We start from the raw sequence: 26,334 nt of genomic DNA, 5'->3' as shown, positions 1-26,334 counted from the left end.
TATGTGTGTGTGTGTGTGTGTGTGTGTGTGTGTGTGTGTTGTGTATGTATGTGTGTGTGTTTTGCCTATCAGTGCACAACTAATGCAAACATATTGTGGAAATATTTTGCACATAAACTTGTCATAAATGAATCGATAAAATTCATTAGCCTTTCAAATGGTGTGTCCGATGTCTATATGTTTTGGCAGTTAATCGCTTTTTATTAATTCCAACTACTTTTCACTTTCATATAAAAATATATTTATATAATGTTATGAAAAATAGTCAATGAATTTATTTAAATCAATTGATTTTATTGCTGGTGTCGGACACAGTCATACTAACATTGCATTGAATGAGTCACCGGCACACCAGCCGTGACTCGCCTGAGAGGGACTTATCTGGCAATTGGAGGAACTGTTAGCTAAACTGATTGCTTTTGAGACGACAATCCGCAGCTTTGCATATGAGACACGACTTTGAATGTCATCCGTTGTGATGTTTGTACAATAAATGAAACTATAATTAAATGATTGAAGAATTTACTTTTTAAAAGCACTGATAAGTTATGTCGATAGACAGGGAATGGTATATTCCCTGAATGACATAACTGTATATTTTTCAGGTCTATCTAAATGTAAGCTTAAAAACAGTACAATTCATGCGGTGCTCTTTCTCTGCGCAAAACATGTTTGTGTTTGGGAAACGGTATATAAAGGCATACATACTGTGAGAGGAAAGGCATACACTGTGAATGATTCACTGAATCTGCTTTTGAGTGGCGCTCTTGGAAACAGTCGGTTCCACTGCTGATACATCAGTCACACCATCGACACTACACCATCGATTAAAAAAGAGTTTCACTACTGACTTAACTATCATTATATGAGTTGTTCACTTCATGTATCACTGGCTTCTCCTCCACTATTAAACTACTTGTCCCACATTTTTTTGAATCATTCATTCAAAATCACTGTTCAATTATTATATAAGTTTTATGTCATTTGTCACATAAAAAACTATGTTTTTATGAAATATTAGACTTTATTTTAAATCTCTTAAATATTGCATTTGTTTTATCCGACAAAAGAGAAAAATTTATTTTCAATAAAAACTTATCAAAAAATAAATATTGATATTTGACTTTTGCAGCTGATGTTTAAGAAACTGAATTTTTATTTGATAATAAATAATGTGGAAATAAAAACATAAATTTTTGTTTAAAAAATAAAACAAAAAATAAAGTTTTCTCATTTTTTAATGTATTTTGATGATACAAGTTTTTATTTGATTGATTGATTGCATCGATTGAATATAAATCCTAAAAAATCTACTACCAGTTATTTATAATATGATGAAAACTTTTATCATTACCATTATTATCACATTTGTGTCCATCAGATTAATAGACAGCGGACAGGGAGACGATGGTATGTATCAATAATTTTTATTATAGCCATATAGTTATTACTATCAGATTATATCGTATTTTTATATTGGTTTCAATTCTCACGTGTACACTATGTCTATAATATTACATTTTGCTTTATATCTATAAATTTTTACAAATAAAAAATGTCTATACATTTATTATAATATATTTTATAATACTATTTTAGATAAGTGGATAAAATTTTTATAAATTTAAAGTACTTATTATTACTATATGTAATATAAATGACTTACATTTAATACAATCAGAGTATATATTGGACAATAAACTATCTATAATATTAAAGATGTACTTTATATAAATTTTAATAATTTTGTCTTTATATTATTATTATTATTATTATTACTACTACTACTACTACTACTACTACTACTACTATTACTATATGTTAGTATCAATAGTACAGTAGTATGATTGAGAAAACAGTAATTTACTTTAAGTGACATTGCTAAATTTAGTAAATTTAATTTATTCACTCTCTTTATGTCCATTATGTATATACCTTATCGTCTAAAACTGTATAATAATTTAGTGTCATTGCAATAATATAAAATGTGATTTACTTAATGAGTCAATTAAGCAATTTTTGTATCATTAAGCAAATTGTAATTGTAGTGGCGATTGTGACCAAAATTAATTATTAGCATTATTGCTGTCATTTAATTAGCTATATTAATATATTAGGCAATTGACTATCAGTCAGTCAATGCATAGTAGTTTTTGTTTGTGTTTATATAAATGTCACTTATTTTGTTGTATTAGTTTCACAAATAGATCTTTGCTAACAAAGTATTGCAAACAACTAAATAGCAAACAAACTCTTTTTACATAAAATACCAGAAAAATACTCAATGAGTGAGTGAGTGAGTGAGTGAGTGAGTGAGTGAGTGAGTGAGTGAGTGAGAGAGAGAGAGAGAGAGATAGTCATTTTCATAGATTGCTATCTAATAAACTATTTTTGACGATTATCTGCTAAACACAAAATATGATAAATGATTTCATTTGATCGACAATACAATTCATAACATTATTGTTAAAGAGATATAGCAATGTGTGACTCAATTTAATGATTATATAAATAGCTTATATTATACTGTAATGTGTCTTTATAAATAATATTATCGCATTGTTTAACAACTATTAATAGATAGGATTAATAAAAAAATATATAACCTATCATTAATATAATATGAAAACATTACTCTACGAAAAAAGTATGATATAGTTTTCAACATTAAGTAAAATACGATATATTAGTATATTTTTGGTAAATTGATCGCAGGTTATTTATTTAAAAGTATTATTTTCATACACTATAATTTCAATGTTATATTATTATTATTTTCGAACAAATATTTTTTAAGTAATGTTTTAATTATAAACAATATTTTTTATATATTACTCGAAGTACAGCCAAAAAATTTTATAACATTTCCCGATACGACTGTCATTTAATCAATTATATTATGGCTCATGAATTTGTTATGTTATAAATAATATTTAACTGTAAAAATTGCTTACATTGACTTTTTAAAAATATAAATATATATTATAAAGTAAATCTTAAATTTACATTTAATGATAGGAACGATATATACCAAACAATATATGAAACTTAAGTTATTTATGTTTTTTAGTATATAAACTTGTTTTTATGGATTTAATATTAAAGTTTAATTCTAGATCTATAAATAATTTTTTAATCAAAATTTTATTATAAGAAAAGTTTATTTATGTATTTATTTTATTAGTAATACTAATTGTATAATATATAACCAAACATACATTTTATTACTTTCATTACTATTTTATACATTAATATATTAAGTCTAATAAATATTTGTTTAATAATTAATATTTAAACACTTTTTTTATATTTTATATTTATATAATGATAAACTATCTATTTAAATATACAAATAACAATAAAGATATAAAAAATATTCATAAAATTTAAAAATTTTCAAATATTGTAGTGAAGTTGTAGACGTAAATTACTAAAATAAATGACTTCAAAAATGTTTATTTCATAAATAAAATGCTTTGCTGTTTAATAAAATGATAATATTTAAAGACTAAAAATGTCAACACAAATGACATGTCTTTTATGTTTTTTAAATTTTTGAAAAATGAACTCAAAAAGCAAACAAAAGGCAGAATATGTGAAACACAATTGATTTATGAATTATTTATGGGACGGTTCACTAAAAAAAGTTTCATTCAATGATAAACTAAGTTTAGTCTATATATTATAATAAAGCTATAGTTTAAATATTAGTGGCATTGTTGTTGTTGTAATAATAATAATAATAATTTTTATCATTAAATCAATATTAAGTTTAGTAAAGATATGTTTATAACAAGATTTTTTTTTTTTAAATATTAATAGTTAGTAACTATTGTAAAACATTTTTATTATTAAAAACCGCTATTTTATTAATAAATGTTTTTAAACTGTTTTGTAAATTACAAAACAACAACCAAAATCTTATCTCTAATTTTTAGGTAATTTATTAAAATTTTATGTCATGAGTTTAAAAATGCATATAAATAATTATAATTTTTTTATCAATAAATAATTATAGTAAAACAGTTACAGTAGTATGCTTTGACATAAAATTGCTATAATATAAAAAGTATGAAATTGAGTATTACTTTTAAATATCAAATAAAGTTTGCTATTTTTGTTTTTATGTCTAAAAATAAGACACAAATGTTGACAAAATTATTTCAATAATATCTTATTCTTCAACAAATGTCAGCGTTTTGTATCAATTGTTTAAAAATCAAAATATTTATTATTTGATTCAATTCAATGGCATTTGTTTTGTGCCAAAAATAAGTCTCAATTCATATACAAAATTCAATTCAATATTTATTGAATTTTCTTTAAAACGTGTACTATCTTAGTAAACATATTGGAAATAGGGTTAAAGTGTATATTATATTATTTTAAAATTGTAGATTTATGTCAATTTCACATTTAGTGACATAGGATTTAAATCTTTGTTTAATAGACAGCAAGTTTTAACAAAAAAAATTCAATGGAGAAAAATTGAGTTTATATCATAAAACATATTACTTATATTAAGAATCTATATATTGATATAAGGCTTGTCTATAATTTAATAAAAGATGTATATCTCATGTATTAGACATTCACTGTATTTGTCACTCGAGTTTTAAATAATTTGATTGTATTATACGACAAAAGTTTGATTTATTAGACAACATACAAAAATTTGAATTAAATAAAAAACTTTGGTATTAAAGTATTATAAATTTATGTGATATTAACATATTATATAAACAATATATAAAGACAGAGAGAGAGAGAGAGAGAGAGAGAGAGAGAGAGAGAGAGAGAGAGAGAGAGAGAGAGAGAGAGAGAGAGAGAGAGAGAGAGAGAGAGAGAGAGAGAGAGAGAGAGAGAGAGATTGTAAGTAAAACTAATCGAAACTCATTTTTGCAAAAATACAGAGAAAACATTTGTCTTTAACGTCAAATGCAATTATTGATTGTAAGCTCAGAGAGAAACTGATGGTTAAACCAAAATACTGGTCCCACTCAACATATATTAGTTGAACCACACATATTATGTGACCAACCCTTTGCACAATAGTGCCGACAATAAGTGCAAAATATATTATATTAACGATACGTCATCTATAGTCTTAAAATTGCCAAAAACAGATCATTACATTTTAGTATTATTAAACTATTTCATAAAAAATAAAAGTTTGGTTTTTAATTTATTCAATAGTATTTGAGTTTATATTCAATGCAAACTATTCACATATTTGCAAACATTTTTTTTTGTTACTTTATTGACAATCAATATAATAGATATCAAAATTGAATTTTTCAAACGCTTCAAGTATTTAAAGTGTTGGCCAAAGTGTTTGAGTGGTAAAGGGTTTTACATTATTGTATGTTATAAGGAATATTCATATTATTGACAGCTTTTATAAAAAAAATTATTGCATTTCTCTCTTTCTCTCCACAAACACCCACCCACTCACCCACTCATTCCTTAGCTCTTCTGTTAGATTAATAAATAGATATTTAAGTAAATTTAAAATACTATTTCATGTGTTGAGTCTATTTAACACATATTTTACATAACAATGCGTTTTACAGTCAGTAAGTCATATCTGATCTAATATTAAATAAAAAGTTTTTTTTTAAATAAACGATTTAAATGTAAATTTAAAATACTGCACATAAATTATTTTCAATATTATTTCTATTTATTAATAAAAACAATATCTGTGTAAATGCTATTCACTTCATTAATGTCTTGTAATATTGTTAATCAAACATTTAGTTGGGTTTTGCACAATATTATTAGATATTATTATAAATGAATCGATGTTTTCAAACCCAATGGAGATGAGGATTGGGATCACAGACCACTGCTTGGGATGATTACATATATATATATATATATGGTTTATAATATATATATATATATATATATATATTGTTCACACACTTACTGGCGATGACTCGTAGTCTATGACTCACCAAAAGATTTAGTTTAACGACTATTATTTAAGTGATGGCAAAGCCTATGCTTTAGTTGTATTTAAACCGTTTGCCGATAGAAATATGCCATCAATTTTATTATATAATTACAAATCGATGCGATTATGGATACAAAACATATATATATAACATATACTATTTTCTCACAAAAAATATCGTTTCCAGTGAAGGAAGTTAAGTGATGACCATTAAATTCATGTCATATATTGGTTAATATGGGTTAGGGATGCCATGAAAATGATTAAAATTTATTTTTCATTACAATTTAGTTTCACTACATTTAGTTATATTATTTGTAAAGCAATTTTATTTTATACTTTTTATAAATATATATTTCATAGAAATATGATATTTGTTTAATCCTATTATTGATTGCAAACTGTAACTGTTTTTACATCAACAAAAAAAATTTAAACTAAACTAAAATCTAAAAAATTATATAAAATATATACATCATTTGGTTTATCTACAACTATGTTATCGTATTTTATTTCAAATAATTAATTTGATTATTTATTTGCAGAAAAGATTATATTTGCTGAATAAAAATAATATTAATATTACAATTATATAGACTTTAAATACAGTATAAGTTTTTATAAATGAATGAAAGAAAATTGAAAAACAGTATAAAAACTATTCATTTTATTCATACATTTTGTCGTTTCGTTTAATTTTATTTCATTTTTAGTTTTTGTATTCAAAAACGATTTTCTCATTCTTTATCTTTCATTCTTTAAGAGAAAAATTTCATTAATTTTTTGCATCCATTGTGTGAAAGCGTTTCTTCAAATGATCCGTCAAATGGCAGTCTATTTATTTTGAGGCCAATCGCGACCTCTCTCTCTCTCTCTCTCTCTCTCTCTCTCTCTCTCACACACACACACACACACACACACTATTAAATAAAATTACTGTAAATATATATCCAAATATAAGAAAAATTTTCTTTTTTTATTATATTTATATTCATTGTATGGCTTATTCTTAAAAATACATTTCAAGATTTATTTGTATTTATTATTTTTAATTTTTCTTTTATCATACAAGTAGTAAATTTGTTGCATTATTACAACAGTATTTTATTTTTTAACACATTGTACTGTGTGCAGATTGAACCACACATTAATAAATAAAAAATGCATTTAGAAATGCAATATATAAGATAATAAAAATATATAAACTGATAAATTATATAAACATTTCAATACTCAATAATGAGTTATCATTAGTTGACTTCCAATAAATTTGGTCATAAAAATTGTATTCAAATGCTATATACAATTGGAAAAACTTGAAAACATTTAGAAAATAGTATATCTATAGCTATATTGGAGTATCAGTGTGTTTGCCAATCCATTGGACTATTGATCTCTGGCTCTGACACTAATGAGATTCCTTTCCTTATGTGTCATTCCCTATGAAAATCTCATGCATTTCTCTATTTATTGTGTTTATCGCCAAAATCATAGTCGAGTCGCGTTTTTGCCCTTAAATTTCCATCGTTTCGGCGACTCTTTTAGTTTGGGCACCGAAAAGGAAGGAAACAAATCTAACGATGCATTAGTCACATAACCGTACAGAGAGAAAGGTCTACAATAATGTATGGCATCGGCTTAAACATACAGTAAACTATCTGTCACTCACTCGCTCACTCACTCACTCACTCACTCACTCACTCACTCACTCACTTGCAATAAATGCATATTTATTAGACATATTTGATGGTCCTTTCAATTATTATAAACAATATTCGCTTTTTTAATTAAATCTGAATCATATTAAATGAAATCACTACTAAAGACATAAAACTATTTTTGATGTCTATATTGTAGTCATTGTATGTGAGTGTGTGAGCACTGGGTTGTAAATGAACAGTCATCTGAAAAGGACTGATCAAATAAAAATAATTCAATTCTGGAGTTTTAGTTATTTATATTAAAATGAATATAAATTATAATCAAAATTAATTTTTCTATATTATCTATAGACTAAACTAACAAATTTCATTTAAAAAATCTAATTTAATTAATATCTGCAGTTTCAGTACAATTGAGGCAAATTAGCTGAGTTTGATCATCATATTAACGACACTTAACGCTTAGCTGCTATACAATTCATTACACATCATATTTGACTTATTTTTTAACAATAATTTTCACTCTATAGCTCCCAAAGTAATGGTATCTCAATTGGGATGTCATGTCTGAATTATGATAAGCGATATACAATTTCCTTTATAAACAATTACTGTTCACTAAGTTATTACTATTTTAATTGTATTTAAATTAATATTATTAACAACGATCTTATATAATATTAAAATATATGCAATATATGTACTTATTTATAGTTATAATGTTGATTACTATTAGATAAATAATGATATTATGTAAACCATGTGTAAAGTTGGGTGTCATTGACAAAAGGATTTACTAGTAGTTAAATAAGTTTGTATAAATGTATGTTTCATATAAAACTATAGTAATGTAATAACGTATTGCACTGGTATGTGCTCCTAAATTGTAGGGTGTTTCTCATGTATTGTTAAGGTATTTGATTAAAAGCCACTACACTGTGATAGCAATAGTTTAGTCTACAAAACTGATTCACTTTGTAGTGGTGTTGTAGTTATACTTCTCTCTCTTTCTTTCTTTCTCTCACTAACTCTCTGTAGTGATTATCAAGTGATGCTCCGGTACTTTAATAGCATCAGTACTATTATTATTGATGTTATAGTGGTATATATACACAATATTTAATGGTTTACTTATCATTTACATTAATAAATAGCTTTTGAAAATGAAACGACAGTTACTGTGTGTTTGAAAGTATATAATATTTACAGTTGAGCTGAGTTTACACTAATAAAAGTTCATAACTAATACATTAGTAACAAATAGTGTCACACAATAGTGGAGTCTATTTGATAACATTAGTCATTAGCTATTATTGTTTTATTTGGTGTCAACTGACTGATAGTTTTTCTCTCGATTTTAATGAATCGTTTTGGTCGACAACTAATAATTTCAGTCATCTCTTACTGTCCTTTTTGGTCATTCCTCTTCCAAATCAAACCATTTAATTGAATTATATAACAGTCTATACGTAACACTGGTGTCGACACGTTTGCCTCATCGCAACCACTACTATCCGCTTCACTTCTTAATATACTATACTCTCTAACTGTACTCATAATAAAACAGCACTGATAGTAGTGGTAGTAGTAGTGGTACAGTAGTTGTAGTAGTATTTAGAGAGTAGAGTTATGCTGGAGTTTATCTTTCACTTCAATTCATGGTATCTGAAAATCTCTCTCTCTCTCTCTCTCTCTCTCTCTCTCTCTCTCTCTCTCTCTCTCTCTCTCTCTCTCTCTCTCTCTCTCTCTCTCTCTCTCTCTCACACACACACACACATATATATATATATATAATATAGCTATTTCTCTATTTCTCTTTCTATAACTTTAATTCAGTACACAATCACTCTATGGATTTAATGTGAACCGAAACTGATTTATTGATCAAAAATTCAATTTTTCATCTCTTAATACAAATTCAATTAATGTTTTCATATCAATACGGGATGTCATCAATTGAATTGATTGACTTTCCGTTTATATAAACTATCATATAAATGGTATAACATTTTTTGTTAGATTGATATACATCTATTACTATGTAATTTTTATATTGTATATATCTATGCTATTTAAAACTTCCATTTAATTAAACTCCAAAAAACTTAATAAAGTTAATATTTGAACTATAAATGAATGATTTACTCAACAATACAATAAAAAAATTAATTAAAAATCTCAAAACTAATTATATTATATGTACAGTATAAACAAACATATAATGTATTTTATTTATAACAAATTGCATATAAAATATATTGTTTCTATGTCTCTGTATTTTTTATGCTTGAATATCGTTAGGAAAATAATTAACATTTTCTTACTGTTGGCACAAAAAAATCACTTAAATTAAATATAAAGTCTCATTTTGTATCTAAAAAAATGTCTTTCACTTAGATGTGTTAATTTTATCCGACAATCAATGAATTAGAGACAAACTCAATGTAAACTAAATAAGAGACGAAATGTTTAATTATCTTTACTTTAAGTTATTATTTAAAAAAGACAAATATCTCACACTTTATAATATTAATAATAAAAGTAACAATTTATATCAATACTTTAAAGACCACAAATTAAAATTATATTTTTCTATTGAATTTGTAGTAATTTTTGAATTGATATTCTCTATTATTGAAGTTATTTTTAAAATTTCAATCAATGACATATTTCAATTGATGAATTGTCCAGGTAGATTTCATTGGTTTTTAGCAAACTATAGCTCATATTAAATTAATTATTGACAAATACTCTATGTTGCAAATAAAAATAAAATTATTGATAATTGAATTTTATTATATTAATGATTAATATGTTTTTAAAAGCATATAATTTAGTGATTTAGTACAGATATATGAACTCTGTTTTATATATATTGATAAGTAATAGTATATAAATTATATAATATATAATATATTTTCTATTTGTCGTTTGAAATCAATTATTACAAGAATTTCCGTCTCTTTTTCCGACTATTACTCAATATATGAGTTATTCTTTTATTATATTTATATATATATTATATATAGAAAGAAAAGGCATTCAATATTTAAGTGCAAATAAGTGTCGACCAAAAGGCAAAATTTATTTCAAACACACGACTTATCGCCAAAAATGCCGCATTACTTATACCAATGGTATTGTTGTATAATATTTGATATAATAATATACCTTATTTTATATAATACTGTACTTACATTTAGTATTGTTCACAAATACCACCACTAAATACTAGAGGCGAGTCAATCGCCCTTATATTTGCTGATATTATTAATACTATTGTATTATATGCACTTAAATTATAAATATTATAATAAAAATAATAAAGCAAAAATAAATTGTGAAGATTGATATACAACGGTATTTAACAAATTTTATGAACTGCTCTTTTTTATCAAAATTTTTTTATTACTTACGTTTATTAAATATTTTTAGTTATATATAAATTATATATATATATATATATATATATATATATATATATAGTTAAAGATAGATATTATAAAAATACATTTCAATATATATAACTTTATATAGCGAAAAATTATAAGAAACATCAATAACTGGCCCGCATTTTATAAACTGATTAAAATTAGTAATAAATTTAGTGCAAACATTATATCCAAAACTCAAATACTTTACGGTATATAATGAAATATATATATATATATAATTTAGTGATTAATGTGTGTTTGACCACTATATGTATGACTACTTTTTTTATTTTGGTTTATCAAATAAAATCATTAATTTATCAATCAAAATAATACGGTAGAATAGATTTACAGTACTATACATTAGCTCATAAAAAACTCATTGGTTTGTTATTGCAAATCTCATTTCAGCAAAATTCAAAGTTTGCAAAAAAATTTATTTTTACTATTGTTTTTTTTAATAATTATTAAATTATAAGAATATTAATAAAAATATATATTTCCAGTCTATTTTTATACAAAAAAAAATAATAGACAATATTTTCACTATGTTTGTACTTAATTAAATAAGCAATAAAGTAATAAATGCACAAACTATGCATCAAATGATTGTAAAAAACAAAATAAAAATTATTTACATATATATATATATATATATATATATATATATATATATATATATATATATATATATATATATATATATATATATTGTTTTATTTGTGATATATTGTGAACAGTTTTTATTAATAAGATTAATTATATTAATTCAATTTAAATGATAATGAGATATAATAGTTGAAATGAATTTTGCTTAAATGTGTTTTGACGTAATGAATGTGAACGTCTACAAAAAAAAAGATAGCTTAAAACAGTTTATAATTTACATATTTTAGTTTATAATATTATAAAATATAAATATAATATTATTATATATCTTATATACTATCTATTTATTATTGAAAAATTATACTAAATTGTTATATTTAGTGTATATAAAAAAAGTTATTTACTATAGCTTTTTTGACAAAATATTATTATCAAATAATTCATCAAATAATTTATTACAAATTTGAACAAACTTTCAATTTAAAAAACAATAATCGTTTCATTATTTTTATTAATACAAAAATATTAAGTCTTTAATTAAATTTAGTTGTATTTCTAAAACTATTGTTATTTTTATTATGTAAATCAAAAATATCTCTTATATTGAGATAGTATACTTGATTTTAGTGTGAAATATACTGTACAATGAATTATATTGTGACTTAAATACAATTATCTTAAATATCATAAGATCAGGGTTAAGTAAGGGGGGGGGGGGGGGTAAGGCCAAAATACCCCCCCCTAAGATCGAGAAATTGGGATTTTACCCCCCAGACTTTTTGACCAAATTGAAAAAATTGTCGCTTAAAAACGAGGAGAAATGACCCCCCCCTAAAATTTCGGCGCCGAAGGCGCCGAAAATTTTTTTGAAATTTATAAAAATTTTAATTTTAGTTGATACTATTTTAGTAAGTGTTTTTATGTTTTTAATATTTATAAAAATCTAATTATTGATTAAAAATAGTTAAAATAACGTTAAAAGTCATCAAAAAATAACATTATTTTAATTAAAATAAACTAAAAAATTAAAAATTACCTATTTGTTGAAAAGAGTAATCATATTACAATTTAAATATAAGTTTAAGAAGTTAATAAAACAATAAATACTTATGTTTTTATTAATAATTTTTAAATTTTAAATAAAAAATTTAAAAATATTTTCAATTTTGTACTTAATATAATTAAACTTTAACGAAATTTGAGTTAAATAAGTAGTATTCAGTCAGTATTTGTATAAAAATAAAAATATATAACAAACTATAAACATTAAGTATTGTTTAAAAAATTAATTATGTTAAAAGTTAAAAATTATTAAAATACTAAAAATAACTCATAGTGTATCATTAATGCTTTTATCAACTATTTTTAAATCTTAAATACATTATTTTATTTTTTTATTAGTTATATAAGTTATAGTATATAGTTTTTATTAATTTAAAAAAAATTTTTTTAAAAATATTTATTTTTTGTTAAAATTTAAATTTTTGTTAATTTTTAAGTTTTTAGTTTTTTTTATATTTTTGGAAATTTTACCTATTTTCCCGGGAATTTATACGGGAACTTGTGGGAATTTTATTGAATTTACATGGGAATATTCGGGAACTTAAGGAATTTTTAGGGAATTTTCTCTAGACCCCCCCCTTGATTTTGGATTTTTGAAAAAATTGCCGTTTAAAAATGCAATAAAAATCTTACCCCACCCAATACCCCCCCCAAGATTTTTTGAGAATTTTGTAAATTTTACCCCGGTCTACCCCCCCTAAAATCCAAAACCTTGCTTAACCCTGCATAAGATATATCTCTGATGTCAAATTAAATTAAACGCCATCAATGCTAATGCAAACATTTAAAATAATTGTTTAAATTTGTTATGTTTTAAATTAAAAGCCTAGTTAATTACTATAAAAAATATCAGAAATAATAATAATACATAATTATACGTTTTTTAGGAGATTTAATAAATAGATAAAATGTAAAAAGGCAGACATATGAATGATTAAAAATGTTAGTATAGTCTAAATAAATGTCTAATTGAAATGTTAGCATCAATTCATGCAAACATTTATGTAAAAAGACATATAAATAAAATAACATTTGACTTATGGTTTCAAATACAATGTGTGTTATATTTAAACATCAATAGTCTGGTAATGATATTGAATGTGAATAAGACGATCGCTTATATCCGGAGTAACCAAATATATAATAATAATGATATGATATATAAAAGAAAAACAACATTTCTTTTTTTCTTGTTCTCAGTACTGGTAGTTATGACACACACACACACACACACACACACACACACACACACAAACTGACACACGAAATAAGGGCATATAAACCATGGCTACTACCAGTGCTCGAACACTAAATGAAAACGATGGCCTCAAAGGAAGTCTCGCATTACTGAGTGAACTGTCTTTTTGGTCTCAAAAGCTATTACAGGCTATTGTAAATGCGTTCACTATATTTCACATTCAATTTTATCACATTTTCACATATATTACCAAATATCAATATATATATATATATATCTCATATAAAGTTTATTCAATATATACAGTAATGTCTATGACTACAATCTGTGAGATATGAAGACCACAGTATATGCAATACTATTGATGTGATGCTGAAGAGAGAGAGAGAGAGAGAGAGAGAGAGAGAGAGAGAGAGAGAGTATTAAGAAAATGCATTTTAAAATAAATGTCATTTGTCTTTATTTTTATAACTTTTTTTATTGACTGATATGCCATAAACAATATTTTTTGTCTTTATACAGTATATTTATACAGGTATATATATATATATATATATATATATATATATATATATATATATATATATATATATATATATATATATATTGTTTATTTTATACTCAAAATTTAATATATTAGCCTTTTTAGCCCTAAATCGTTACTTTGCGTGATTTTTTGTTTTATAATATTTGACAGCATTTTAAAGTCAAAGCAATTGATTTTATTATTTTCTTCACACATATACAGTATTTTCCAAACTATTTTGTGTTTTAAATCTCTAAAATTCAATCAATTTTTTATTATATTCTCTCTTTCTCTCTCTCTATCTCTCTCTCTCTCTCTCTCTCTCTCTCTCTCTCTGTAGCATTCAAATAAATGAGTTTAGCTTGACAATAGATTTGACAAAATATTGACAAAATATTTTAAATTATCTTTATTTGATTTCATGAAATGAATCTTTTAAAATTCAATTTAATTAATAAAACCCATAAAAATATTAATGAATAAACAAACTTAGAGAGAGAGAGAGAGAGAGAGAGAGAGAGAGAGAGAGAGAGAGAGAGAGAGAGAGAGAGTTAAATTAAATTGATACTTGAAATGAATTAATCATTTTCCTTAATTAATATCAATGATTATTTTATAGATGATGTATATAAATCTATATGATTACACTTTAATAATATATAATGGTTTGCTTATCAATGAATTTAACGCCTCTCCCATTTATAACTTACAAATTTATTGTGTTTCTTAATAATAATTTTTTAGGTGTGTTTTAACAAAAAAAAAATAAGTTAAGCCTAAATTCAAATAACTTAACACATTATTATTATTATTATTATTATTATTATTATTATTATTATTATTATTATAGACAAGTGTTTATAAAAGAAAAAAGTATATTCTTCAACATTAGTTTAATCTATTATATGAAGAGTTATTTATTATTAAACTTCATAATAAAAACTCAAAAACTTGGTTCAAAACATTTTTTATAAGTCTAATTAAATTTTTATTTATTTTATGTCAATCATAAAGTTTGTTTTAAAATAACAAATTTACATCTTTTATTTTTTATTCTCATTATATAATAAAATTTAATGTTTTTATATTTTTTATTAAAGTTATATTTTAAAGATATATAACTTTAAATAATTTTATTAATATTATTATACGATTTTTAAAAATGACTTATAAAAGTATACATTAAACAGCTTAATATAATTTTTATCAAATTAATTATATTATTTTTAAAGTAATTTTTATTAATATTTGATTAAAGATGCAAAAATCACATTTTATATTTAAATATTATATTATTATTGTTTGTACCATATTACATATTACATATTGTATATATCTTTTAATTTAAATTAAATTTTTAGATAATTGTTATTATTTATTAAAATAAATTAATTAATATTATAGTTAAGCTCATTACTGTTGTTTACTTACTTTACTATAATAAAGCTTTTATTTCTTTAGTTTATAATCATTAATTGCATTTATTGATTACAAATCAGTATAAACTTTATATATAATTAGAAGTGCCTTAAATTTTATAGATAATTATAAACATTGTTTACAGTATTATGAAAAACTAAGTAAATTTTAAACAAAATCAATAATATAGTATTATACAGTTAAAGGATATGTTAAAATAATATATTAGTAGTTTATATTACAAACATATACTGTAGTATATATTAATATTATTGATATCATAAACTCAAAGGTATAAACAGAGTACAGAAATGCATTAAATGTTAAGTATGTCTCAGAAAGTGATGGAAATATATATAAAAGCAAAGAAACAGATGTCAAGAAATTGTGCGCCCATTATATCCATTATTATTGTATAATACTATTAACTAAATTTTAAAAGCATTTCAAAGTCAAACAATAACATTGATTTTTTCTCTATTGATCTTATAATTAAATTTCAATTACTTATTTTTATGTTACCAAAAAAAATTTATGCAAAATATTTATATATATATCTATAAAATCTATAATTCTTTATGCAAATATCAATATTATAATATATATATAATATTTGTTTTAAACTAAGAGTTGTATGTTTTTTTTAATAAAAATAAACCAAAAAAACATAATTCAAATGAACGCATAAAATAAAACTTTAATAAAACATTTGAATGAAAGACAACTGAGCGCTGCTCTGAGCGATAAATGAAATGCGATCTCAAAAGAAATAGTTGTTTTCAGTTGAATATATAAATTATTAGCAAAATAATGGAAATAACAAATAATAAGGATTAATAGCATATGTAATATGAAATATGTGCTCTAAAAATAACAAATTATAATAAAAATACAAAGTTTTGTTTTAATATAAAAATGATAACTCAAATAAAAAAAACTTTTTTATTCATTTCTAATGCTGCAAATCATTAGTTTTTTCATTCAGTGAATGACAATAGAGATTATAATTTAATAAATTTTTTCATCTAAATAAATATTTAATATTAAATTATCTAAATAATTAATAATCATAATAATTTAATCTGTAAACATTTTATTTTAATTCTCATTATTTATTTTATTTATATTTCATATAAAAATTTGTTTAGTTAAACAAAATTTATACGTAATTTAATATACTGTACAGTATGTGTAAATTGCTATTTAAATAGCAGAAAAAATAATTTAATTGTCAAATAATATTAAAATAATAATACGTATTAAACTGTCATAGAAATTTTTTGAAAATTTTTAGAAATTTTCTTGTATTTTACAACAACAAAAAATCACTTCCAAAAATATATAGCACTACTGGTTATATAACAAAACTAGTAGTTATTCAAACAAATAAGCAAATATTTCTTACTATTAATAAAAAAGTTCATAAATTATAAGTATATCTTTGATTGCGTTGGAAATTAAAAGCAAATCTGGTTAATGGTATGAATGAAATATAAATGAGAGGACAGACCTAATGTAACAAATTATGAAATGCTTGCGATATTAGTTTGCGGTTCACTTAACCGATGAAAATGAAGGGAACTGGTGGTCAATAATGTTAAATATGTTTCCCCGATATATGCAATAGTCTATAATATATATTAAATAATGTTATATATGTACTGTATTTCTATATAACAGTATATCAGAATAAATGTTTGATCGGATGTCGAAACATAAGTTATAATCACTGCAAACATATTATTATCAATTTATGAGTTTATAAGTAAGTGATTGCTAACAAACACGCGATCAATGGATAGCTATGTAAATGTTAGCAAAAGTAATGACCCGAATATAGCATACAATATCTGTCTTTCACTAAATTATTGTTTCATTACTCATATATTTTCATTAATTTCATTATTTTTTATATATAGATATAGTATCTACTTTTTGTGTGTTAAAAATACGTTCAATAATAATATTATGCAAAATAACAATAAAAAAGACGAAAACTTTAAAAACATTAACTTTTATATAGTGTGTGATATTTAGTTTATGCTATAATTTATCACTGCTTTTACAATACAGTGTCTTTGTATGCAAAAAAAACTGACTAACATTTGGTTGTAATAAACTTTTACATTAATTCAAATTTATTTGGTCGACACCACTATTAATCAACTATTTTCAATTCAAATGCATTCATCCAAACCATTCATTTATTGATTCATTTATATAATAAATGAACGCATATTATAACTTATATATTAAGTGATTATTTATACATCATTTATCGGTTCATCACTTTATCAAAACACTTGCAACACATGATTATTATTAAAAATACAGTAATTATTTAACAGTAAATTTTAGTTTTTTATATAAATAAATGTCACTAAAATTATTCATAGCTGTCTTCTAATTTATAAAACTAATCGTTTTGAAGCTAACAATTTTTGTCGATCAAAGTTTATGATTGTATTTTATATATTTTTTATTATTTTAATATATTAGTAGATAATTTAAAACAAACATATATTACAAATTTATAACATTTTAATCAATTGAATGTTTTATTTCAAATAAATTTCAAAAAAAATTATAAAACTGTAAATACATATAATTTTTTCCACAAAATTATATACTGAATCAGTAAAGCATTAAATTCCGAAATACTCTTATAATTTATAACGTTATAAAATTTTATTTGAAATAAGAGTCGATTTTGTAATTTAATACTATTTATAATTGTATAAAATTTAATTCCTTTTTATATGAAATTTTCAATTTTAAATTGAGTTGAAATGAATTTAAAAAGAATTATTTTGTTTGTTAATAATTCAGTTATTATTTTTGCATTTTATATTATTTATATAAGAAATAATGTATATATAATTTTATTTTAAATGATATTTTAAGCATTAAAATGCATTTGAAATTGTATTTGAAATTTGTTTTACAAAATTTATATATTATACAAATTTATACTAAAAGCTTATCTCACATAACATTAAAATACCGATAAATTTAAATTCTATATATATATTACGTTATATTCAAAAATTAGCAAACATTTCATCATATTTTAAAGGATTATTTGCTTACTTTTATTTGTAAGCAAATCTATTGTAATGGTATAATATGTTTGTATAGTGATTACAATACAATGGATCAATAGATTGGGTTTCAATACAATTTATATATGTTGGCTATCATTTAGAAAGTGTTATCATTCCTACAGGTATTAAAACAAATGACTAAAATAAGTTAGACATGGGATGGATAGGGATATGAAAGAGAGAGATGGATAGGAGATAATAGTCAAATGTTTGTAATGTTGAGTGCATTCACTTATTTTTCTCGTAATTTGATAACGAAATCCATTGGGTTTGCAATCATTTCATTGAAACTTTCAAATAGAGATCACATCAACACTAATGTCTAACGAAATGTTAGTAGTCTTCATGTCTTTACTGATAAAAAAAAGAGCAAATATTAAATAAAATTAATGTAAACTTTAAAGTCGAAACACTTACTTATTGTATTGATTGACAAAAATACATTATAAATTAAAGATAATTTAATAAATTTTGTTATTCACTAAATATTTGCAATCATATTGCTTTAATGGTATTCGCCCTTATTTTTTTTGTTTATTTTTTAGTTGTTTTTCCCATACAAACTGTTAGCGGCATATAATTTATATACTGTATAATTTACAGTACTTGAGCTATAAAAGTATTGTTTTTTAATTAAACGCATTTCACAATAGCTTGTGATGTCAAATACAAAAAATATTAATTGATTTATGATGTGTTTTCCACACAATTATAGGTACATTCCTCGATGCCGTCAGATATACCGTTCCGACCGAAGAACCAGAATTTGTAGGTCAGGTGCCAAATGTGACGGCAGCTATTGGAAGGGACGCCAAAATACCATGTATGCCATCATTAGATAAAACATTTATTTACTATATATTCATTTATTTACTAATCATTTATCTCATCGCAGGTGTCGTCAAGCATTTGGACACTTATAGGGTATGATGTATATAATGTATCATTTATTTTAATATTAATGTTTATTTTTATTTCATTATTATTATTCCTTTACAATTTTTTTCTAAAATATTAATGTTTAAAACATAATAGTTTTTAAAATGCATGTAAATATATATGTGTATTTTAAACATCGATTTTATGATATATGTTACAAAACCAAATACATTTAATTATAAAAAAAGTAATTTTCACGAATTATAAGCTAAAGTAATCGACATAAACACTGTTTTATGTTTTCTAATTTAAAATACAAAGAGATAAACGAAAGTAATTTTTGGTTTTTATATCTATTTTATAGTTAAACACAACTGTTTTGTTTGTTTAGTACAATATATTTATTCATTCACTTGTCGTTCATAATTATAGAGAATATTCTCTATTATTTTAAGTATTACTTCTCTATTTTTGTATGTCTTTTCATTATTGAATCGCCTAAATAGCAGTTTTTCTTTTGTTTTCATTTACTTTCAATACACTAACTCATTGAAAGATAAAAATAAAAAAATAGTATAGTATTGTAGTATTGATTTGATCTTAAAATTCAGAAAATATTTTTAAAGTCTAAACCTTAAGGCTATGATTAATACTTCAACGAAAAAATAATAAAAAATAAATGAAATGAAAAAGGATTAATAAGAGTATAGAATATTGAAAATAAATATAAACTTCAATATTTTAAAATAAAAATTAGAGGAACAGTAATAATAATAATAATAATAATAAAACATATTTTAAGAATATTTTCGAAACTAATTTTATGACTTTTTTTAATATACTGTATTGTTATTATTATTATTATACTATTTTTAGTTATAACTTTATCATAAAAAAGTGACACTAATTATGGTTTACAAGTAAAATGCATACAATTTGCAAAGTGATAATTTTTCAAAATTAAATGTCAAATGTATTGATATATTGTGTAAATTGAGGCTAAATTATGGTCCATAATATTCAGTTTTGTTAATGTTTTTGCATTTTTTGCATATATAAAACTGTATGATATGTTAATATACAACTCAAAACCAAAACCACTTAATAATATTAAAAGAATTATGGGTTTGGAAAAAATTCTGTATATTATTCATATATATTATAGATATATATAGTGTTTTTGAATGCATTGCAAAATTTATTTTATTGAATTATATTATGAGGTATTATTTTTATGATAAGAAAATAATAAAAGTTAACTATACTGTATATACATATATTTTTATAACAGTTTTATAAGTTTATAGCAAATACTTCAACTTATCGCTTATTTTTTAATATTTTTATGTATATATAAATTTATATTATTTATATGAAAATTACTTTATTATTGGTTTTTATAACAAATAATAAAAATAAATTATATATAAAATAATGATAAAAAATAAATGTAAATTGTATTGAAAAACAGGTGGCTTGGCTTAGGGTCGAGGATAAGACTATACTGACGATTCATCATCACGTGATTACACGCGATAACCGAATCAGTTTAAGTCTAACGGATAACAATGTTTGGACACTTCATATAAAGGGTGTTCAGGACTCGGATCGCGGAGGTCTGTCTGACTTCAATTATGACTTCCCAATCAATTTGTAATACACACACAAAAACAATTCAGATATCAATTATTGAATATTAAAAATATTTGCATGAATTATATGTTTGACTTTGTTATACATTTATATTAAATAACAAGTAATGATAATCTAATTGTATTATAGGCTACATGTGTCAGATCAATACAATGCCTATGAAGAGTCAGGTCGGATACGTGGACGTGACGGGTGAGCATCCATTTCCATCAAATTTGTTGTCTCTGTATTTGAGTTATCTCTTGACTAACTACTGAAGAAAAGGGACCAAACAATGACTTAAACAATCCTTTTATTTTCGGTGCAATGATTGCCATGTATTGTGTGTGTGTTGTGTTAGCCTTTCTTTTATCTTAAAGCATTAAATTGTCATTTTTATTGATGTTATTCATATATAAGCAATATTATACACAATATCATTACGTTTTTAGTCTATAATATAAAGCGCCATTAGGTCTCATATCTATAGTGTATGTGCCCAAAGACAATGCAAAATTGCTTACATAAGAGTAAATAATATTCACAATATTTCTGTATTATTATTATCATTATATTTGATAAAAATAGGGATGAAATATATAAACATTTTTTGTTTGTTTGGTTATGTTATTAAAGTCTCTCAATTAACAAAAACGTCAATTATATTTACTTTATTAACTTATCATTATATATGTATTTATTATTAACTAAAACTGAAAAATTACTCGAAAAACTTTATTTAATATAAATATATTTTATTATTAAATTAAGTTTTATATTTTGATATGTAAATTTATGGCATTTTATTTGTAAGTAAAATACATAGCAATAATAATATATGAAACAAATTTTTTTTTGTATTATACATTTGCATAAACTTATTGCATTAATACATACATATCTATATTTGCATACAATTTTCGTGCATATAATATAATATAGTAAAAGAAATAATATGAAAAAATGTGATTATATTGCAAAAGCACATCATTTCATACAATAATATATTATAATAATATCATCACATCATTTAATACATTAAATTCAATGTTTGTCACCGTTTTTAATACTTTGTATTTCAGCTGTTTATTTAACAAAATTGTCGGTAAGATAATGCAATAAAATTTGATTAGATTAACATTTTTAATAAATTATAATATAATTTTAATGCAAACCTTTTTTTAATAGTAATTAATCCTTTAAAAAGACGTTAACTGGTTTTTATTATAAATATTCATTAGTCTTAAAATTAATGTACAAAAATATGATATAAATGCATATATAAGCAAACTTTTGTTTTGAAAGTAAAAACATTAATTATAAAACAATATATATAATTATATGATTTTTATATTTATATTTATAGTATATAATTATTGATTTGAATAATGAATTTAATTGTGTCTATGGTTTGGCAGTTCCGCCCGATTTTATCAATGCTGACACCAGTACTGACGTTATGGTTAGAGAGAACCTGAATGTCACTCTTAAATGTAAAGCTAAAGGCCATCCCCAGCCCAGGTAAGGCATACCACACATACTAAACATACATTTCTTATAAATTCATTTAATATTTATATTGTTGTTTAAATATTTTACACCAGATTTAAATTGTATATAATATTTTATAAAATATTCAGACCTCATATTTTATATTAAATGTCTTAACATTTTAAAATATTAATATAAATTATTAATAATAAATTTAAATTATATGAATTATAGTTTATATTATCACACTTTCTTTAGCTTAATGTTAGTTTATTGGTGTTAATATTGCTTTCAAAAAAGTGATGTTTATTAATAATGATAGTACAGATAAATGTTATTATGAGTTAGTAAATCATTTTATATTTGTATTCATATGATGTAAATGACTATACAATACAATTAGAAAAGTAATGCCAAACGCATTGAAATTTGCACTAAAAATGCTTATGAGATATTTGCAAAAATTTAGTGCTCAAAATAATAAAACAATTTTCATATTTATGATAAATTATATCATATAATAACCCTTTATATTTTTAATTTAATTTAATTTTCACTATTAAAATGATATGATGTTTATTGTTTCAAAAGTTTGTAAAAGTCATAAACAGTTAACTTATATGAAGGAAAAGATAGCCACCCATTAATGAGACAGTCATTTATAAATCATTAATTATAAGCAAAATATATTATAACAATTTTTTTAACTTTATATAGAGACCTATTTTCAGTTATAATTACAAGACTTTATTATCTCAAATAACATCTTTTATAGTTTGAAATAAATTCTGAGAAATTTTAATTAAGCACTCAATGAATTGAATTTTTAGAAATAAAGATAGAATTRTATATATATATAAAACAAGTGATATTAATATAAGGAAATTAGAAAAATGTCATTTATATCAATACTATATTACAGTGTATACAAGCAGTTGTACACCTGATTAACTTTATATACACTATATTTAGTATATATATGTTAGTTGACAAAATGATTGCAAATATAGTTATTATTATTTGATTATTAAGGCAACAATGTGTATGTCGTGACCCATTTGCCATGTCTTACATTTACAATTCATTGGATATCTCAATGAATATACTGTAATACAGTATATATTAACATTTGCTTTATTCTTGTGTATTGTATTATCGATAAGAGGTCTGAGTTTTTTTCATGCGATTCATCACTTCTTTGTTAATAAAAGAAAAAAAGTTATTTAAGTATTATTTGCCAATAGATATGCAATTTCGGGCACTTATTGTTTGTTCAATGCTTTTTGATCAATATTAGCCAAATTAGAGATTTAACAAATTATCTCTGGTATTAACTTTCACTGATTAGTTTCATGAGAAATATTAATGAATCTTTAATGATTCATTCAATCTTAAACTAAAACTATTAAGAAAAATTAATTAATTTATTGATTATTTCTTTTTTTATAAATCTACAGTATATAGTTTAAATAATAAGTAAAAATTGTTATATTATGGGTTATTATACCTTAGATTTAATAGATTAAATCAGGCTTTAAAATGTTGAATTAAAAAAATAAGTTTTTTATTAAGGAATATTAAGTTAGTATTAAATTATAAAACAAATTAATATTAAATTAATATAATTTAAAGACTTATGTGGAGACGTGAGGACAATCAGCCACTAGAGTACGGCAATTGGCAACAAAACAAGAATCAGGGCATAGACTATGGTTTGTCTGTTAATGACATATATTTTATATATTGTGTTTAGTTTTAGTTACAAATATTTTTACTATTATATAACAGAGACCACATTAGAGGGGGAAAAGTTGACAATTTATAAAGTAAGTCGACTACATATGGGAGCATATCTATGTATCGCACAAAACGGTATGTCCGACACATTTATCATTATTTGTTATACTTATAACTTATAATATGTTATCTCATTCTCTAATTAATATATGATATGTCTGTATATGTTGTTCACTATCAGGTGTCCCGCCGTCAGTCTCACGACGTATTGTATTACAAGTTCATTGTAAGTCCAATTCACAACTTATATCATATTTTTTTATATTATATATTATAGTATTATTTATATGTAATGCGTTTCACTATAATAATCAGTGAATTATTTTTTTATGAAACAAACGCTGAACCGAAAGAAAATTTATACCATATTTTGAAAAAAATCATAAAAATACCGATTATTTTAAAAATTTTTGTCTTAAAATTCTTATATTATGTCATAAACAATGTAACAAATGGTTTTGGAGATCAAATATCTTTGAAACAATAAAATCCAATAATATTTAATCGATAAATGTTTGCCATAAATGAAACTCTATTATATTAATCGACATTTTGTTAGAAAAAATCACTAAAATAAGTGATCGAAATGAAAATTAAATAACAAATAAATATAAAAATTTGTCTGAAATTACTTTTATTTTTCTTGTAATTTAGTTCCGCCAATGATATGGATTCCCAATCAATTAGTCGGTGCCTCCATTGGAGGTGAAGTAACACTAGATTGCAATACAGAAGCCTTTCCTCTATCATTGAATTACTGGACAAAAGATGATAATTATATGATTGTTTCGAGTGATAAGTATAAGACATCCAATTCAGAGAAGACATATAAAGTACATATGAAGTTAACCATCAAAAACATTGATAGTTCCGACTTTGGTATAGCATTTAGATTTTATTTTTACTTACTTATCCCTATAGAGTAAATTGTTTTGAGATTTATTGAAATTTATCATTTCTCTTATTTTAGGCACATATCGATGTTATGCCAAAAATAGTTTGGGATCCACACAGGGATCCATCAGACTTTACGGTTAGTATATATATATATAAATTATATATGACTTTCTCTATGCATACATACGATATATGTAGAGCACATATAGTAGTATTTTGTTTGTAAAATCCCCTAATACTTACAAATAATAAAAAATTTCTCTTTTTTTTTATTTTTTCTATCCATTCAATTGTGGCAGAGATTCACAACACTAACACTAACGCCAACTCTAAAGAGCCGTCGACTGCGAGAATACAGAGTATGAATGGTATGTATGAATCAAACGGAAAGTTTCAGACATTTCTTTCAATCAAACACTTGCTTTTGATAATCACATTATTTTATTAAATTAAAATAAAATAATTGAATTTCTCATTCAATGCACGAAAAAGTATGCATTAATGCACTCACTATTTTTACTATATTTAAATTACTACTATCATCATAAATAAGTTAATAATAATAATAATAATAAAATATGCACAACAATGTATGATATGTACTGTAATTAATGTGATATTATTTGTGTTTTTTTAATCTCTTTTAAGTTTCCAAATATATTTATA

General features: G+C 23.0%; 1 protein-coding gene across 1 annotated transcript; it reads left to right on the top strand.

The window, feature by feature from the left end:
* The first annotated feature begins 1,311 nt into the window (after positions 1-1,311).
* On the top strand, positions 1,312-25,809 carry LOC128958736 (lachesin-like). The gene is made up of 11 exons (XM_054304655.1): positions 1,312-1,410; positions 19,688-19,795; positions 19,868-19,896; positions 21,323-21,467; positions 21,634-21,696; positions 22,902-23,004; positions 24,607-24,686; positions 24,763-24,846; positions 24,953-24,997; positions 25,426-25,650; positions 25,742-25,809. The coding sequence occupies exons 1-11, from the start codon at positions 1,332-1,334 to the stop codon at positions 25,807-25,809; spliced, it is 1,029 nt and encodes a 342-aa protein (XP_054160630.1). The 5' UTR covers positions 1,312-1,331.
* Positions 25,810-26,334: the final 525 nt, after the last annotated feature.

This window comes from Oppia nitens, unplaced genomic scaffold, assembly GCF_028296485.1.
Source record: "Oppia nitens isolate AA-2021 unplaced genomic scaffold, nextdenovo-longstitch-racon4-pilon3 scaffold3_pilon_pilon_pilon, whole genome shotgun sequence".
NCBI classification, from domain to species: Eukaryota; Metazoa; Arthropoda; class Arachnida; order Sarcoptiformes; family Oppiidae; genus Oppia; species Oppia nitens.
This window is presented reverse-complemented; position numbering and strand designations above follow the sequence as displayed.

Bases quoted from the DNA above. Each gene is read 5' to 3' on its own strand.
- LOC128958736 (XM_054304655.1), top strand. From the start codon at position 1,332: ATGATGAAAACTTTTATCATTACCATTATTATCACATTTGTGTCCATC. The intron at 19,796-19,867 runs GTATGCCATCAT...ATCTCATCGCAG, and splicing joins AAGGGACGCCAAAATACCAT to GTGTCGTCAAGCATTTGGAC. The intron at 24,847-24,952 runs GTATGTCCGACA...GTTCACTATCAG, and splicing joins TCTATGTATCGCACAAAACG to GTGTCCCGCCGTCAGTCTCA.